General features: G+C 46.4%; 1 protein-coding gene and 1 long non-coding RNA gene across 17 annotated transcripts in view; one reads left to right on the top strand and one right to left on the bottom strand.

Moving 5' to 3' along the window:
• The window catches only part of ADGRB1 (adhesion G protein-coupled receptor B1), a 282,418-nt gene that overhangs the window by 137,053 nt on the left and 128,422 nt on the right, over nucleotides 1-16,943 (bottom strand). For 13 of the 16 annotated variants that reach the window (XM_064399042.1, XM_064399077.1, XM_064399091.1 and 10 more), the window contains 5 exons: nucleotides 14,772-14,879; nucleotides 8,581-8,745; nucleotides 6,576-6,739; nucleotides 2,861-3,035; nucleotides 712-876 (listed from right to left, as the gene is read on the bottom strand). In XM_064399042.1, coding sequence (XP_064255112.1) covers nucleotides 712-876; nucleotides 2,861-3,035; nucleotides 6,576-6,739; nucleotides 8,581-8,745; nucleotides 14,772-14,879 — 777 coding nt within the window. Of the gene's footprint in view, nucleotides 1-711; nucleotides 877-2,860; nucleotides 3,036-6,574; nucleotides 6,740-8,580; nucleotides 8,746-14,771; nucleotides 14,880-16,943 lie in introns of all 16 variants that reach the window. The other 3 variants (XM_064399067.1, XM_064399149.1, XM_064399157.1) reach the window with 2 other exon arrangements.
• Nucleotides 4,853-16,344, top strand: LOC135286162 (uncharacterized). The gene is made up of 4 exons (XR_010350633.1): nucleotides 4,853-4,948; nucleotides 14,337-14,450; nucleotides 15,518-15,590; nucleotides 15,769-16,344. It is a non-coding gene; the product is annotated as an uncharacterized LOC135286162 (long non-coding RNA).

Raw genomic sequence — 16,943 nt, 5'->3', positions numbered from 1 at the left:
AATCTGACTGCAAACATCACAAAGGGCATTGATTCCTCACCAGCAATTTCACCAGGCCCTTCAACTCAGACTGAGGAAGAAAGCAGAAATGGTGAACAGCCTTTTTTTTCAGTCTCTGTATAGTCTGAGAGGCAGACAGAAACATTCCCACTTGGAAGTGTTCACATCAGCTTATTTTTCACATCCAAACCCAGGTTTTATCTGCCCTACAGCTCACTCACCCTCCATTCAGCTTTTACACTCTGCAGGAGGGTAAGGTTTGGGTAAAGCTCTGGCAGATGCAGACACATCATTTCCTTAAAAATCTTTCTAGTGGTGTGCAGGCTTCCCAGAGGGAAAGGGTGGGAAACCTGTGCAACATTCTCAGCACTCAACAACTTCATAGATTTGAGACTCTGATACCAGTTTTTGCTACCAAACAGTGTCTCTTTTCCTCTTGTAACTCTGTGGCAATGAAAAGATGAAACCACCAAGGCAGGGCTGGTGAGATTGACCAAATATTCACTGAAACCAACATGGTTGCAGTGGATTCTGCAACAGTTAAATCAAGACCTTGTACCTTATGCCTGGATCATGGGTAGGATTTTATTAGATTACAACCCTGCATAGTGTTCAGATCTCTGACAAAGGATAAGGAAGCCATTCCCAAAATCCAAAATTTCAAAATTCTGCCTCATTCAAAGGAAAGCATGAGGGGTCTGGGGTACATACCAGGACATTTTCTGTCATTGCACTGCTTGTACTCCTCCTTGGGGCCCTGGCAAGTCTCTCCACCGAAGAAGGGGCCGTAGCACACCCGGTCACGTCTCTGAGTGCCACCTCCACACGTGGCAGTGCAGCTGCCCCACACTCCCCAGGCCTGCCACTTCCCATCCACTGGAAACACAAAAAGAAAGGAGGATAAAGAGGACAAACAGCCTGTTATGTCCCAGACATCATCTGCAACAGAAGGGATCAAGATCCAAAGGTGAGCAGAGGAACATAGAGTGAGTAGGGCAGGATTTGGTAGGAAGGGAGGTCTCCTGCTTTGGATCTTGATTTAATCCTTAACAGACATTAAGTCAGAGTGTTCCCATTCCCATCCCATCAGTCCAAGGGTGGTTAGAAGGTCTGGATCAGGGATTTAGAGAGATCAGCAGAGCCCTTGGGCAAAAAACCAAGAAGAGACCTCAAATAAAGCTCCCTCCAACTGTTTCCATTGCACTGATGCTTCATGTGCCTTGGAAAAAGGTTTGGGATGTTGTCTCATTCCATTGTATCTTCTCCCAGCATCTTTCCAGATCCAGTAGAAATGTGAGTTCTTTTATGTTAACAATGACATTTATCAAAATTCTGCTTCTTTTACATTAACAATGGCATTTATCAAAGCACCATAAAAATGTTAATTAGCCCTCACAACAAGCCTGCAAGGTAGGGAAACATTCTCCTCTGCTGTACCACAACAACTCAGTGACAGAACTAGAGCAGGGCCTAAGTGTGCTCTTCACTACTTGGGCTTTAATTTTGAATTACCACATCATCTTGGGTTGAATAATTCCTTTTGGGAGGGTGGGAGAGCCATGCCTGCTCCAAGAAGTAGACAAAAATTACCAAAGAGAGGCAGCACCAAATCCTGCTGCTTTATTTAGTGATATTTTGTGCAGTGGAAAGTATGACCTGAGTTGCTTTGGCAGATAACTCTGAAATCAGTGAGACAAGGTTGTCTTAAAAGGGGTTCTGAAGCCCCTTTTTGTCTTTAAAGATGTCCCTAAATTGCAAGGAAAGAGTGAGATTCCTAAACATCAAAACCAACTCAAGACCATGTAGGAAAATCCAACACCTCTGTTAAATACTGCAGATAATGATGTTACCACAGTGTAAAGGGATCCCCTAAAGAAATAGGTAGACCAGGATAAATTCCAGTAGGAATTCTTATTATTACTGTTATTATTATTATTACTGTTATTGCTGTCATTATTATTAAGTCACAGGTGAGTGAAGTAAGCGACAAATCTTACACAGGCATGAACAAAGGCTTTATTGTGACAGACCTTTATTGTGACAGACCTTCTCACTGATAAAGTTTAAAGCTGAGATACAATGCCTGAAATATGACTGGGAATGTTGAAATGGTGGGAGGAGAGGAACAAAACAAAAAGAGGAGGGAAGCTGAAGCCCTGTGAAGCCAAGGGAAGGGCTTCATTGATATTTTCATGGGAGTTTTTTAAGATCATGCTGAAAAGCTGATATCTAGGGTTAGAAAGACAAATTCCTTGTGGGCAATCACTCACCTCTCTGTGTTCTCCTGAAACATTTGCCACTGGTGGGTTTTGTCTGGCATATGTTGGAACTTTGGATACTAAGAGTTTTGAGTTTTTTGTGTTGAGGGACACAGATTCCTGCTTTAGAACAGTAGCTAATCCTTCTTCTTCACCTTCTTCTTCATAGGTTTGGGTGGTATTTTATAATTAGTTAGAAAAGTCCACATTGCGGACTTCAAGGAATTAATTATTGGTTAAAAGTGAAAATAATTTAAGTATAATTTCTTAATTAGATAGTTTAACTTTAAAAAAACCTTCTAGAAAAAGATAGTTAACCATTTTATAGCTAGTTAGTAAAATGCTGTAAAACTCACAATTTGTAAGACTGTAATATAGATAATAAATAATAAACATTTAAACCTGAACACAAAATACTGTCTCGAACACTTTCAATCCCAACCTTAACAAAAAAAACAAAAGAGAAACCAAAAACCAACAGCTATGGTCTGTTGGAATGATCTGGATGCACCGGAAAGGACACAAGTCTTCCCCAAACAAACATTTTACTGGTATTGCAGAGGAAGATGGGCCAAGAGAAAGAAGAAGGCATTGTCACCGACCTGGGCACTGGCGCAGGAAGCAGTCCCGGGTCTCCACCCAGTGTCCCTGGCACTCAGCTCCGCCGTAGGAGGGCCCGTTGCACTCCCGCGTCCGCTGCTGGGTCCCGTTGGAGCAGGAGGCGGAGCACGAGCTCCAGCTCGACCACTCGTTCCAGTTGCCGTCCACTGAGTGGCCCAAAGAAAGAAAACGAGCGGAATGTGAACACCTTTCCCTCTGGGAAGAGGCGTGGGGTGAGAGCTGCCAGCCTTTGCCTACCAGGGACCGAGGTGGGGAGATCAAACCAGAGCCCCAGAGCTTGAAAGGGGGCAGAGATTATCAAAAAAAGTTTGGACAACTGTGGCAACAGGGATTTTTGGGACCCTATGAAGCCTCCAACAGTCCCATAGGGTGCAAGTAACATTTTAATGTGTGGTAACATTTTAATTTTTATGTTCCACACTCTGCATAATGCCATAAAGGTTGAAATTGTTGATATTCCACATTCTGGCATAAAAGTCCAAACAAATAACATTGCCAATCACAACACAACACCACACCAGAGGTCATGGCTCATGTTTTCACTGAACACTTTGAAGGGATCACTACATTACTGTGACATTTCCCATTTGGGGCCATCAGCACTTTTTTGAGGGACCCATTTTTCAGCAAAGCAGTGCATGAATCTGTGGAAAGTGAACTTTCTCGAGCATGCAAATGCTCTGTTTCTTATTTAAGCACAGCCAGAAACTCGAATCACAGTGTTATTGACAGGAATCCACCATTCCATGGCTGGGAAATGTGGGAGCTCCAAGAGAGGACTGGGAACAGGGCGAGCGTGTGTGGTCAATGTACTTCTCTCACAGCTGAATTAACTCTGACAGGCTGGAGATGTTCACCCAGCAGTGTCTTTGAAAATTAAATAGAAGAGGGAGGGACAAGGGAGATTATGATAGGGACGGGGTTGGAGAGAAACAGGAATACATCTTATTATCATGGTATGGACTGGTGCATTCCCCAGTGTGGTGGCTACATCCTAATTGGTCCCTCATCAACAGATCCATCACCCAGTCTGCTCTTCCTGGAGCATTTTTCTCATTAACAGTGGTCATCATGCTCTGTTTAGATCTAATTAGCTGCTAGATATCACTCGGGAAAAACAACCTGAATCTCTGAAAAGTCTGAATTCTGACTCAAAACACATTGCATCTCTTTTTTTTTTTTTGCCTTTGCTTGTCTGTCCAAGAAAAATAAATTCCAACTGGTCCCCTGTGTAATCTGCAAGGAATTGATCAGCCCTGTGTAATCCCCATTGCAATTGAGAAGATTTTTTTTGCAAACTCAGTTAAAAAAATGTTAAAAGCATCCAAATGAACAACTGTTAACTGAAAGAGAACCACAAGGTGTGCAAAATCAAGCAGGCATAAAGGCACCTCCAAAAGGTGCTTGTTTTCAACAATACAACCATTTATGTTTTTATTGTGCATAAATTCAAGGCTTTGTGCCAGTGCCTATCAATCCCAACAAGGGAAAATGTGAAACACAGTGTTTGACAGGTGATTATTCTTTGGAAATGATCCAAAACTCCACAAAGTAGTTCCTACCAGGTATAAATTAGTGTGGCTTTCTGACTGAAGGCTGTGCTGCTAAGTTTCCATAGACTGATCATAAAATCATGGAATCACAGGATGGTTTGGGTTGGAAAGGTGAAGATCATTTAATTCTACTCCCCTGCCATGGGCAAGGACACCTTCCACTATTCCAGGCTGCTCCAAGCCCTGTCCATCCTGGCCTTGGACAATTCCAGGGATGGGACAGACACAGCTTTTCTGGCCTGAATTTTCACCCCCACAGGGACAAATTTCTTCCTAATAATGATGGTGTCTGCCCCTCATTTAACATTTCCCCGTGTTGGAAAAGTGAGACTGCATTCACCACATTAAATGTGACATTTACCAAAAAAACTACATTTATCAAAAAAAGGTTGAATTTTCCCAACACCCTCCCTGCTGCTGGTGATTGGCAGCTTATCAGGAGTGCAAGCATTTGGAGATGGCAAAATAAAGGAGCCAAATCCATAATTTGGTTGTTCAGTGGGGAATTTGGAGCAGGTAATTTCCTCATAGTTATTCACAGGCTCTAAGTTCAGAAACATTTTTTAAAAAGGAGAAACAAAGGTGGCTGTGCTGCCCCTCCAGCCACCTTGTAGTGATGCAAAGATGCTTCTTGGTCAGGATGCTGAGGGGTTCCCACCACAGCCACTGCCAAGGAGTGCTTGGTGCCATGGTCACACCACAGTGGGAGTCTCTCAGAAATGTTCATTGTGTGGTGAAGGCATTGTTTTCCTCCTTTTTCCCTTTTCCAAGGACTTGGGGCCTAGCCTGTGGCCTAGGACGTGAGGCCTAGCCTGTTCCTCCACATCTCAGGAGGGACAAAGGGCCTGTTGTCCCTGCAGCAGAGCATTTTTATCAGCTTTAGCCATAAATCCTCGGAGCAGGGCGGTAATAAACACTGAGAGTGTCTGGGGTGTCAAACACCCATTGTTGTGCTTCAATGATTCCCCCAACGCCGCTCTCATTTGGCGCTGCCAAGCCGCTGATTGCCTTTGTGGCACTAATTAGAGCTGAAGCCTTGCAGTCGGGCTGCTTGTCTTTTCCACTGCTGTTTTAGGCACGTATTTATTTGTATTTAAATTAATTATGGATCAATGTTAACTCAGGGTATGCTTTATTGCCCAAGCAATGCCAGTTCTGACTTCTTAAATTTGTCTTTTTATGACAGAGTCAATTTGGTGTCTGGGAGGTTCTTATTCCAAGTAGAGTCTTCTGGACAGCGGCCAAATATCCAAGGATAGTTACTTGGAGTGAAAACTCGATGGGAAATGCCAGGAGGCTTCTTACTGTTTTCACAAAGTTCTCATCCCTCCCACAATCCCTCTCCTCCTCCAGGGACATAATAATGTCTCATAATGATTCTCATTAAACTGGAAAAATGTCAGTTGACATTATCCAGGGATAGGGAGGGAGTTTTGGGGAGCTGGCTTGTGTACAGATTGTGTTCACCAGTATACCCAGAGTTAAATTAAGGGGGACTCTGCTGTAAACCCAGGGCCTGTCAGAGGAAAGAAGCCTCTGGAGCATAAGAGGATTTCCAGGTGGTAAAAGTAATTTCACCTTGAGGTTCTTTCTGATGTTTCAAAGCAAAACTTGAGGAGAGGCATTTGGAAGTGAAATTCAGGGCAGGGAAAAGAGAAAAAGATTAAATTTGGCATGGGAGGCCATTAGGAGTCTCTTAGTTTATCTCACCACCTAGAGCAGGATCAGCCACAGAGAAAACTTGCATCTATGTTGAATTAATGCACAGACAAATAAAACTATTAATTAATTTCAGTACAACAAACCCACTCAGGCAAAATAACTTTAAACCATTCAGTGGGGAGTACAGGTGAGAAGATTAAGATGGTCTTGGAAATAGGAGTGGCAGCCAGATCCAACCCATGTAAGGTGTCCTCTGCAAGAGATCACACAGGGCAAACCTGAATCTGAGACATCTCTGAGCTGAACAACCCCACAAAGCACCTCTGGGCTGCTTCTTTCATGAATCCTTTCCTCAGGATCCTCCTTGGGGCAGTTCAGAATTCCACTGGAGTCAGCCAAAGACCTTGATGAGCCATGTGAGGGAAGCTGAGCTGGGCAGACCTGCTGGAGGGGAAGTTTCAGATCTGTAACTGTCCCTACCTGGGCAGAGAGCGATGTTGCAGAACTTGGTTTGCTTCTCCGGGCCCTCGCAGGGGTTCCCACCGAACTGGGGGGGTTTGCAGGTGCGGGTCCGATCCCTGTAGCCTCTCCCACAAGTGGAAGAGCACAGGCTCCATGGAGACCACTCGTCCCAGGTGCCATGCACTGCAAGGGAAGCAGAAGAAGTGACTTTTCTTTTCCACAGGAGGCCTGAGGAAGTGAGGGAGCCCACAGGGCACAGCTTCTTCCCACCCGGAATGAGCAGCGTGTGGGAAGCTGGAGAACAAACCAACCCAAAATGTGCAAGAGGAACATCAAGTAATTTTTCTGCTTTGCTATCAACACCAAGTGTCTGCTGCTTTCCAGTCTTTGAAATAAACCAAAATGCATATTTAGCTGACCTTAATTTTTCAGATTTTTGAGCCAACAGGACATTTTTAAAGCAAAAGATGGATCTAGCTAGAAAGAAATAAAACCCCACTACCCTTAGGGAAGCATCATTACCATAATTTTGTCACTTCCTGCCCTTTTTTTCCTCCCTCCCAACATTTTCTCATTGAATCCTCCAAGACTACAACATTTTAAGGCTTTCAGAAAAGCTGCAATCTGTCTACTGATTATTATCATGGGTCAGTAACACCTCAGAGCAAAGTTAGGGAGACTTGGAAGGGTAAAATGGAAGGGGCAACATCCTCCAACAGTGCTCAAGACATCACTGGTAGCTCCTGGAATCAGACATCTAATTGATTTTAATCTAATCTAATTAGCCTTCTAATCTATATTAATCTAATCTTCTCCAATCTAATCTAATCTAATCTGGCCAAGTTATTTATGGAATTTTAGTCACTATAATCTCCAGAGGCCAAATGTTATAAGAATGCACTGATCTCTTTAAAGGGACTTCATCCCTTCCAGCTTTACCAGAGAAGCTAATGCCAAATCAATAATCCTTCAGAAAAAAGAAGAAAAACAAATAAACAGGGACTTTTCCAGTCCTTCATCAGTTTTTAACAGTGACTGGTGCTCCAGTGTCAGGAAAGGGGGTTAAAAACTAATTCTCACCAGGCATCTTGCATGATAAGAGATAACTAGAGGAGGAAACACAGGAAAGAACACTGATGGTGATTTCACCATGGATGGTGGTTTCACCATCATAGAATTGTTTCTGAGCAATGATGTTGCTGGTCAGGAGAAATGAATAACATGCTCAGTTTAACAGCAAAATTCTTCAAAATAATCATAGAAACACAGAATGGTTTGGGTTGGAGGTGACCTCAAAAATCATCTCCTTCCAAATCCCCTGCCATGGGCAGGGACACCTTCCACTATCCCAGGCTGCTCCAAGCCCCATCCAAACTGGCCTTGGACGCTTCCAGGGATGGGGCAGCCACAGCTTCTCTGCACACCCTGTGTCAGGACCTCATCTCCCTCACAGGGAAGGATTTTTTCCTAATATTCAATCTAAACCTATTCCCTTCCAATCTGAAGCCATTCCCCCTTGTCCTGTCACTCTGTGTTCTTGTAAAAAATCCCTCTCCGTCTTTCTTGTAGGCTCCAGCCTCCTCAGAATGTATTTTTTCACCAAAATTGTTCCCGACCTGGAAACACCCCCAAGGGCACCTGTCTGCAGGTGTACTGAGTTCATGGACTTTAGACAGCATGGAATTGTCCACACCATGCAAAGCAAGTGCCCATCTTGTGGTGCTTGGTCTAGCAAGAGTCTCTGTATGAGGCCTTAAGGCACAAAGAGAAGGAATAAGGAACAAAAGAAATAAGGAACAAATTATAGAATCACAGAATGGTTTGGAAAGGAACTGAAAGATCATCTAATTCCAACCACTTCCCACTATCCCATGCTCTTCCAAACCCCATCCAAGCTGGCCTCGGACACTTCCAGGGATGAAAAAGCCACGTTGCTCTGGGCAACCTGTACCAGGGCCTCCCTGAAATATCACAGTGGAGACACCACAGGTAGCCAGTCTCCCTCCCCTGCTGGCCACCAGTACCTGGGCACACGGCAGAGTTGTTGCACTGTCTCTGCTCCCGGAGAGGGCCACTGCACTGGGTGCTGTAGGAAGACGAAACGCAGAACCTGGTCCTGGTCTGCCAGCCCTCCCCACACGTGGTCGAGCACACGCTCCACGGGGACCACTCCTCTGCTGCAGGGTCACCTGTGGGGGGTTGGAACACAAGGTGAGGATGTGGCATCCTTGCATCTCCGGGGAAGAAGTTTCCAAGTTGCGCTGGGCCGGCTGTGAGATCTGTGAGGCTGCAATGTGTCCTGCAGGTGGGGTGAAAGATGGGTGGGAGGGTGTGAGGGCACTGGGGAGGAAATGTGAGATTTAGAATGGGCTAAAGGGTTTTTTTTGGGTATTGTGTAGAGCTGTAGGATGCACACATTATGAAAAAAGAAAAAAAGGAAAAGGATGCTATGGAAGCATCGGGTCATTGGGAAGGGCAAACTCCACCTCTGAAGGTGGCGTAGCCACTCCAGAACCTTGTGAGCTGGGATAGGGAAACTCCATTTAGAGATTGTACCAACAGGGATTAGACAGATTAAATGTATCCATAAATTGTTCACTTTTAAGTGTTCAACCCCTTTTCCTGCCTTCTCACAGCCCCTGCCACTGCAGACGGGCAGAGGAGGAGCTGACAAAGTAGAAAGTGATGGTGCCTAAGAAGGGTCAGCTGATGAAAACCCAGAAAGTTTTCTTGGCATCTCCTCTACCTTGGAGATCTGCTGTGAGCGCATGACATGGAACAAGGATGACTTTTCCAGGGCACCACACAGTCCCTATCAACTGCTAATCTGATGGGGCAGCATTGGCAAAGCAACTAAAAATATCCCATTGATGGGAGAGAAAAGCATTGAGATGTATTCCCTTTGTCACTAATATTCCTGCTGGGGCTGTTTCAGCAGCCACAGCCTCCAAATAAGTCACCCTAAGTGTGAAATGAGCGGGGAAAGGATGGTTTTCTATTAGTTTTCATAGCAAATATTCTACCCCTTGAAGAAAAATTATTTTCTTCCCCACATGGAAACAAAAGCTGGCTCTGTTCTCTTTAATCAAGCCATGCATTGTTTGGGTTTTTGAATTTTTCATGGATTGCTAATATTGCACATAATAAACCTGGAATGTAGCATTTGGTATGTATAGAACACAGGCATATGGCAAAATATAAATACCAGCATAACAGAGGGGCAACCCCTTCTCATGACAAATTCTTCAGAATCTCAGAATGCTTCGTGCCTCATCCTAAAAGGATGCATTTGGCAAACTGTGGGTGATATGAAGGATCACAGCACTGGTAAATATGACTCCAAGGGTCATCCAGGGATCTTGGATGTGCTACCCCACACCACCACCCCATTCCCTGAAAAAGCTGGGCAGAGGACTCTGTATTAAACTGTCTGGCTTCAATGTGGAGAAGGAAAGAGGCTCTGCAGCTGGAGATCTCAGTGAGGGTTGTAAACCAGCTGCATGAAAATGTTAGAGCAGGAACTGTGGTGGGGACTATAAAGGTTGGTGACTACCAAATTTCCCAATATTGCTTAAAACTGTTCATGTCTGGGCTTTTCCTCAAGGCAGTTTATTTATTTATTTGTTTATCTGTTTATTTATTTATATTTATTTACTACTCTTTTCCACATGCAATGAAATTTCAAGCATTTGTGGCTCTCATCAATCTGCTCTTTGGGATTTTTTTAGTAGTTATCTGTGTTGTTTGGTTTGTGTCATGCTTTTCAGCACATCTGCTTTGAATGTCTCCTGTCATTCCAGCAGCTGGGAATTAAAAATACACCCACTGATTGGAGCCTGTTGAATTAATATGTGTTGATAAGTGTAGAGGAAGACCCGTCTTTGCTGTAAAATTGACAGGATTTTACTTCTTCATTTATTGTCTGGACACAGAAAGAGATGGAGGTGAGGATCAATCTTTCCCCACCTCATCTGTGCCATTGCAATGATTATCATGAGATGCAACTGCTGTTGTTCATTAAGCCAAAGTTGCTCAAAATCCTTTGTTTCCTTTTGTGATTTATTTCATTATTCTGCCCACTTGGTCCCAGTTAGATGAAAGTTATGGACCACTGGTCTTTCCCTGAGATGTGTAGGAGACATTGTGTGTTTCAAGGCTTTGGGGCTCCAGGAAAACATCAGTCTCACGTCCCGTTTCACAAGTATCAGATCTGCTAGAGAGAGATCTGCATTTCCATGGCAATTTTCCTGCCTTTCCAGAGCCAGAGTCCTGCCATGCTCCAAGCTCACCTCCAGCAAATTACATTTATGGTACCATCACTTCATCATTTGCCATCCAGAGTATCCCAGACTCCAGCAGATCCCTCTCAGGCCCACAGATCCCAACCATTCTTGCTCCCTTGCCTGCTTGGATGCTCCATGAACTGCTGGTGCCTTTGCATTTCTCCATCCACTTTGAGCAACCTCCCCAGTTCTGCACCCAGTCCCTCAGGGGCAGGCAGCTGGGGATTTTGGTAGTTAAACACTCCAAGTTTGGGTCCCAAAATCATTCTGGGAGGCCAGAAGTGGGACAGGGGAAGCCTACAGAGACACAGGAGCCTCCTCCATCAGCAGCTCGTGGTGGGAAGAGCCCACCATGCCACCAACCTCCCCCTCGGACCTGGCTGGGGTTTTGCAATCTTCATATTCAGAAGAGCTCCTGTGTCACTGGATGAATGAATGGCATCTCTGAACCAAACCCCACCTCTCCTGCCTCTTTCCTCTTTATTATTTCTGGCTTTTGCCCTTTCACAGCAGAAATATCTGTGCTTAGAGGTAAATCTCCCCAGTTATCGTCCCTCACACTGCACGAATCCCTGGCTCTTAAAGCCATAATACAGTTTATTTTCTAAGTGCTGGTGACTCCCTCGGGCTTGGTGTCATTCTGAACCAAGCAATTCATCTCAGTCCACTGGGACATTACATCCAGCCTTGTCTCAAGCCTTGCACAAATTTAACTAATTTTCAAACCAAGCAAGACCCAGTTCTGAGACACTCTCAGGCATGAGACAAATTCACTCTCTACTTGAGAGAAACACAATAGTTCCCATCATCAAAACTATGAGTGAGAAGAATTTCTGCACTCCTGTGGGTCAAATGGCAGCAAATGCAAATTACTGAGTGAAGTATATTGCAATTATTCATCCCAGAAGTGGATTCTGACTCTGGATTTAGATATAATGGCAAGATGTTTACCATGCTCATTGGGTTTGAAAGCTGCCTAGTCCAGCTCAGTGCTGTTTTGTAATTCAACCTGCCAGAGATTATAGAATCATGGAATTGTTTGGGCTGGAAGGAACCTTAAAGATAACTTGTTTCAACCCCCAGCCACAGGCAAGGACACCACCCACTATCCCAGGTTTCTCCAAACCCCATCCAACCTGGCCTTGGACACTTCCAGGGATTGGGCATCCGTAGCTTCTCTGGACAACCTCTGCCAGGGTCTCACCAGCCTCATAATGAAGATTTTTGTTCTAATATTGAATTTGAATCTACCCTCCTTCAGGTTAAATCTATTGCCCCTTGTCCTGCCACTCCATGCCCCTGTCCTAAGTCCCTCTCCAGTTCTCTTGGAGAATCTTTAGGCACGGGAAGAGGCTCTAAGTCCTCCCAGAGCCTTTGCTTCTCCAGGCTGAACACCCTGAAGTCCTTCCACCTGTGCTCATAGCAGAGTGGCTCCAGCCAAATTTTTTTTTATCCCCAGAGGAGAAGGGGCCAAGCCCTGCTCTGCATCCTCACCAGAGCCTGCAGGCAGCTATCTCAGCATATCTGACTTCTGATTAGTTCTGTGATGCCCCAGAGTAGCTTGGGGATTAACAGGAATGTCCCAAAGAATTTTTCAGGGCTCTCTACCCCACTTGAAGCGGGAAGATGGCCCTTGCTGCTCCCACAGATCCAGGTGCAGCAGATGGAGAGGGTCCAGCAGGTGCTGCAGAATGAGAGACTCCGGGTGTTAATTCATGGGGATTTGGCACTGCAACCCAGGATCATTCCAGCTCCTGGCTGCAATGTCCCCATCAGTGCCTGCAGCTGCTCCATGACTCTTCTTCCCTCAGCACTAATGGAGCAGCACATTCCTGCCTTCCCTCTGCCAGGAGCCCTTTCACTTTGGGGGTCTGTCAGTCTGACATCTCCCCGTGTGCTTCTCTGCTCACATCCTGCTGCTGGCAGAGTCCTCCTGAGCCAGGAGAGTCCATGCCAGGGACCTGCTGGGCTGGATCTGGCTCCTGTGCTGTTGCTGGGAGAGGCACTTGGGCAGCCAGCAGCACCCTGGCTGAGAGCACAGCCCTGCCACAGCCTGGGCACCAGGGATGTGAAAGGCTGGCAGGAGAAAATGCTGCTCTTCAGCTGGGCAAGGCTGTCCCCTCATCCACATTCTTCTGGATGGCATCAGCTGATTTTTGTATTTCATCTTTTTCCAGGTCTTGAGCAGTTGTGAAATGTCTTATTCCTTGCAAGCTGTGCCCAAAGGGTAGTTGTGGGCTTTGCTTCTGCATCCTCAGCTAAAAATTCCCTCTAATCCCTTTGTGAACTGTACCCTCTGTGTCCACATCTCCATCCTGATTTCCTTCCAACCTGGGACAGCGACAGGGATGTGGGAAGCTTGCAGCAGGACAATGCACATCTCCCAGCCCACGCTGCCCTCAGGGATGCCACAGCCCAAGCCAGCCATGCTACAGCAGTGGCCACAATGGCAGGGAGGTGACAGAGATGTCACTGAGCCCAGCTCCAGCACCCAGCTGCACGGCAGGAAGAAAGGCCAAACTATAAACCTGATGGCTGAGTTACAGGCTGGAGCAGGAGCTCTGGGGAAGCACCTGGGACCAGGCAGAGTAGGAACAACAGGGGCCTGCCCTTAAGAGCCTTCCTTTCCTCTGCATTTGGACAGAGAGATTAAGCTCAGCTTTTCCATGTTGTAACACAAAAGTCCTCCCTCTCCTGCAGGTTTTACCAGAGTCCAGGGATCCATCCTGCAGGCAGGGAAGCTGCTCTCAGTGGAGGGAGCAGAGGCTGTGTAGAGGATAGAGAGGAAATTGAGGCTGACCCCTGATTGGTGTTGAAAACCACAACCCCAACAAGTCACCCCCAGCTACTCCACACCACACAGACTCCTGATTCTGCACAGTGGCAAAGTCCTCCTGGGCTGGGTGGAGCACAGGTAACCAACACCAGAATATGACCCTCTCTCACTTCTAATCAAATCACCTCTTTGAAACCTTTCTAGAGCACAAAAAGCTGGCATGGTCACTGGGCAGTGATTTTTAACCTGTGGCCAGGTTCAGCACATTGTGCTTTGCCTGAGACCCCTGATGTGTTGAGGCCCTGCCATGACACGCAGGCATCAAGGGAGAGCAAAAAACCTTTCCAGACTGAATCACAGAATCACAGGATGGTTTGGGTGGGAAGGAACCTTAAGGATCATCTACTTCCAACACCCCTGCGATGGGCAGGGACACCTTCAACTAGATCAGGTTGCCCAAACCCCCATCCAGTCTGGCCTTGAACACTTCCAGGGATGGGGTAGATCAGATCTGGCAGAGATTTAGGTCGGATTCATCCCCATCTTCCCAGCTCATGCTGTCTGATATTACTACACATTATTCCCCTTCTGTGGCAGAAGGGTGGAAGGTCCTGCTGCAGAACCTACTGGAGACAAGTCCTTGCAGAGCACTAAAGACCCAGGGACAGAGGAAACCAATCCTGCTCTGTCCCCACCGAGCCCTGCTCTCCCTCTCTCACAGCCAATGGGAAGGCATGACATGGACATCAGCAAAGGGGCTGCATTGCACCAAGGTCAGCTTTGGCTTCATGAACCACATGTGACTGGATAATTCAGACAAAGCAGCGACTCAGAGGTAGGCGGGGTGATGGGAAAACATTCTGGGGGATGGATGGTCTTGCCAGGGCTTTGTGTCTGTCCCTTTTCGCCTTCTCTGGCCGATGGTGACGACACAAAACCCCGTGGGGTGATGGAATGGGAACACAGGGGGCGATGGCCATTGGTTCAGCGCGTGACAACACGGGGGGAGCGTCCCCCACACTGACCTGGGGGAAGGAGATGGTTTTGGGGTTTGTGGGGGTCATTGAAACAGTCAGAGAGCCCAGCCCAGCTGGGCAGTGCAGTGACCAGAGCAGTGTCCCAGCTCCAGAGGCCGCTGTGGGAGGTCAGAGCTTACCTATTTGAGGTGCAGGGTACCCGTAGTGCTGCAGTTCGTCAGGGTCCTCTCGCTTTCTGTTATCTGTGGACCTCAGCGATTGGCTTCTGGAATTATAGCGTCCATTGGCTATGGCAAGGTAATGGGTCATGTAAATACACCTCGGTTCACTCTGCAAGATCTTTCACTACAAAGGTTACACGCGTTAACAACAGCAACCTGCGACGTTCCCCTGACATGACCACCTGCTTTCCAACCCCAGCACCCCTGGTCATCAGTTTTCCCTGAGGTTTCAGCACCAACAAGCCTGAAAGATTCTGGCTGGTTGGTGGTTCAACCTCTTCTTTTTGAGTGAGGTTTGGGACCATGCAGAGTATGATCCCCTCTGTCTGGTCTTTAATTAATTTCAGTGGTTTTCTAGGGCGTCTGCACTCCTTGCTGCACTTGTGGAGGATTCATCCTCTTCAGACGTGCTGGCACGGAATCCCACCATCCCTACTGGTGTTTTGAGATTTATGGTGACAACTGGCAGGGTGGTTTTGGTGGGAAATTCTGCCTTGCAACCAGCACCTGCCTAGAAATGCCCTGTAGAGGAGACAGAAAACGCTGAGTGGAGCAGGCAGGTGATGGCAGGTGGAAAGGAAAGGGATTCCTCAATAGGAAGTCTCCTTCTCAGACTTTACCCTGCCACCAGCAACAAGGAGAGATGTAAGTCTGTTATCAGCAGAGTACCAACACAGCTATAACTGGGAACTTTTCCTTCTCAGTGAGAGACAAGCTCCTGACCCTCGTGTCCTAGTGAAATTGTCCCAGTGGAGCCCATGGTGTGGAGTTCAGAAGGTAAACAATGCATCCACAGTAAATCAAAGGCATTAAACTGTTCCTTCTGAGCCCACACTCTGCCAGCTTTTCATTTTCATCCCGTGGGGATCAGCCCTGAGTTGGCTGGAGGGAAAACTAAAATTTCTGTTGTCTGTATTACTGGACATGCTGTAACCCTGACACATTGCCTTCCTAGCAAAGAGAGAAACAACCCAGCAATAACAACCAAATCCATCCACCAGGAGTGCCTGCTGTAAATTAGGAGAGCTCAGCTGACTCCGCAGGAGTCACATGGAATAGCAGAGAGCAGAGCTGAGCCCGAGTAATCTGTGATCTGGCAGCCAATTTGTTTCCAAACAGCAAGTACCAGACAGAAGATCTTTTCCCCCAAGGAGGCAAAACAGTCAGACATCTTTTCAAGAAGTGTGAACTGCCAAGGGTTGAAATGGTGACAAATTTGATCCCAGAACCCTGAGAAAATTAATAAAGGTTAATGAAGCTTCAGTGTGGTGGCAGGAGTCTTTATTGCCATCCAAAAAGGGAAAGCAGAGGAGGCAGAGGAATGATTCAGAGAGTCCCTGCCAGGAGCCAGGCTTTCTATTCAGCAGTTTGGATCATGGGAGAGTTTGTGAAATTGTATTTACCATCACGGTTGCCTGAAAGCAGAACTTGAGGAGTCTAGGAATTGTCACATGGACTCCTCCAAACATTCCCAGCACCAGCTGGCTGCTGGCTGGAGGGGATGGAATGGGGCAGTCACCCACCTGCCATCTTCTAGGGAAAGATACCCACAGCCTGAAATCAGGACCACAAACATCCTGACATCTGCAAACACCTTGTTTTTGTCTGGCTCTTTCCTGGAATAGAAGGGTTTCAAACTCTTTGCTTTTAATAGCTAAAAATCATGGGACTTTCCTGTGGGAGATTCAGTTCAAAAAAGACTAACTCTAAGTAGTTTTCCAATACTATTTTTTTCTGAGTTTGTTAGGAGACAACTTATTCCCATATTTGGGACTTCTCACATCCCCACCACCCATTCCTGGTTATACCCACACACTTTCATCTGCTCCAATTTAAGTCCTCTCCATGAAATCTCACAAACCACAAGAACACACAAAATCTCCATCTGCATCACATCCCATGGGCTTCCCACAGACTTATTTAGGCTGGGAGGAGGAAGTGGGGCTGGGCATCAAGGAGTGGATGTGGAGCTTGGACGGCTTTGTCACCTGCCCAGAGCAAGGAAGGTGACAGGGAAAACCTGGGATTGAATATCCCAGAAGCAGTCAGGGTTCACAGATGGACAGAGACATATGAGGCAGCACAGAGGGAAGGAAAGATAAAAGAGCAAAACAGAAGTTTTAATTGCAA

Source organism: Passer domesticus, chromosome 1, assembly GCF_036417665.1.
Source record: "Passer domesticus isolate bPasDom1 chromosome 1, bPasDom1.hap1, whole genome shotgun sequence".
NCBI classification, from domain to species: domain Eukaryota; kingdom Metazoa; phylum Chordata; class Aves; order Passeriformes; family Passeridae; genus Passer; species Passer domesticus.
This window is presented reverse-complemented; position numbering and strand designations above follow the sequence as displayed.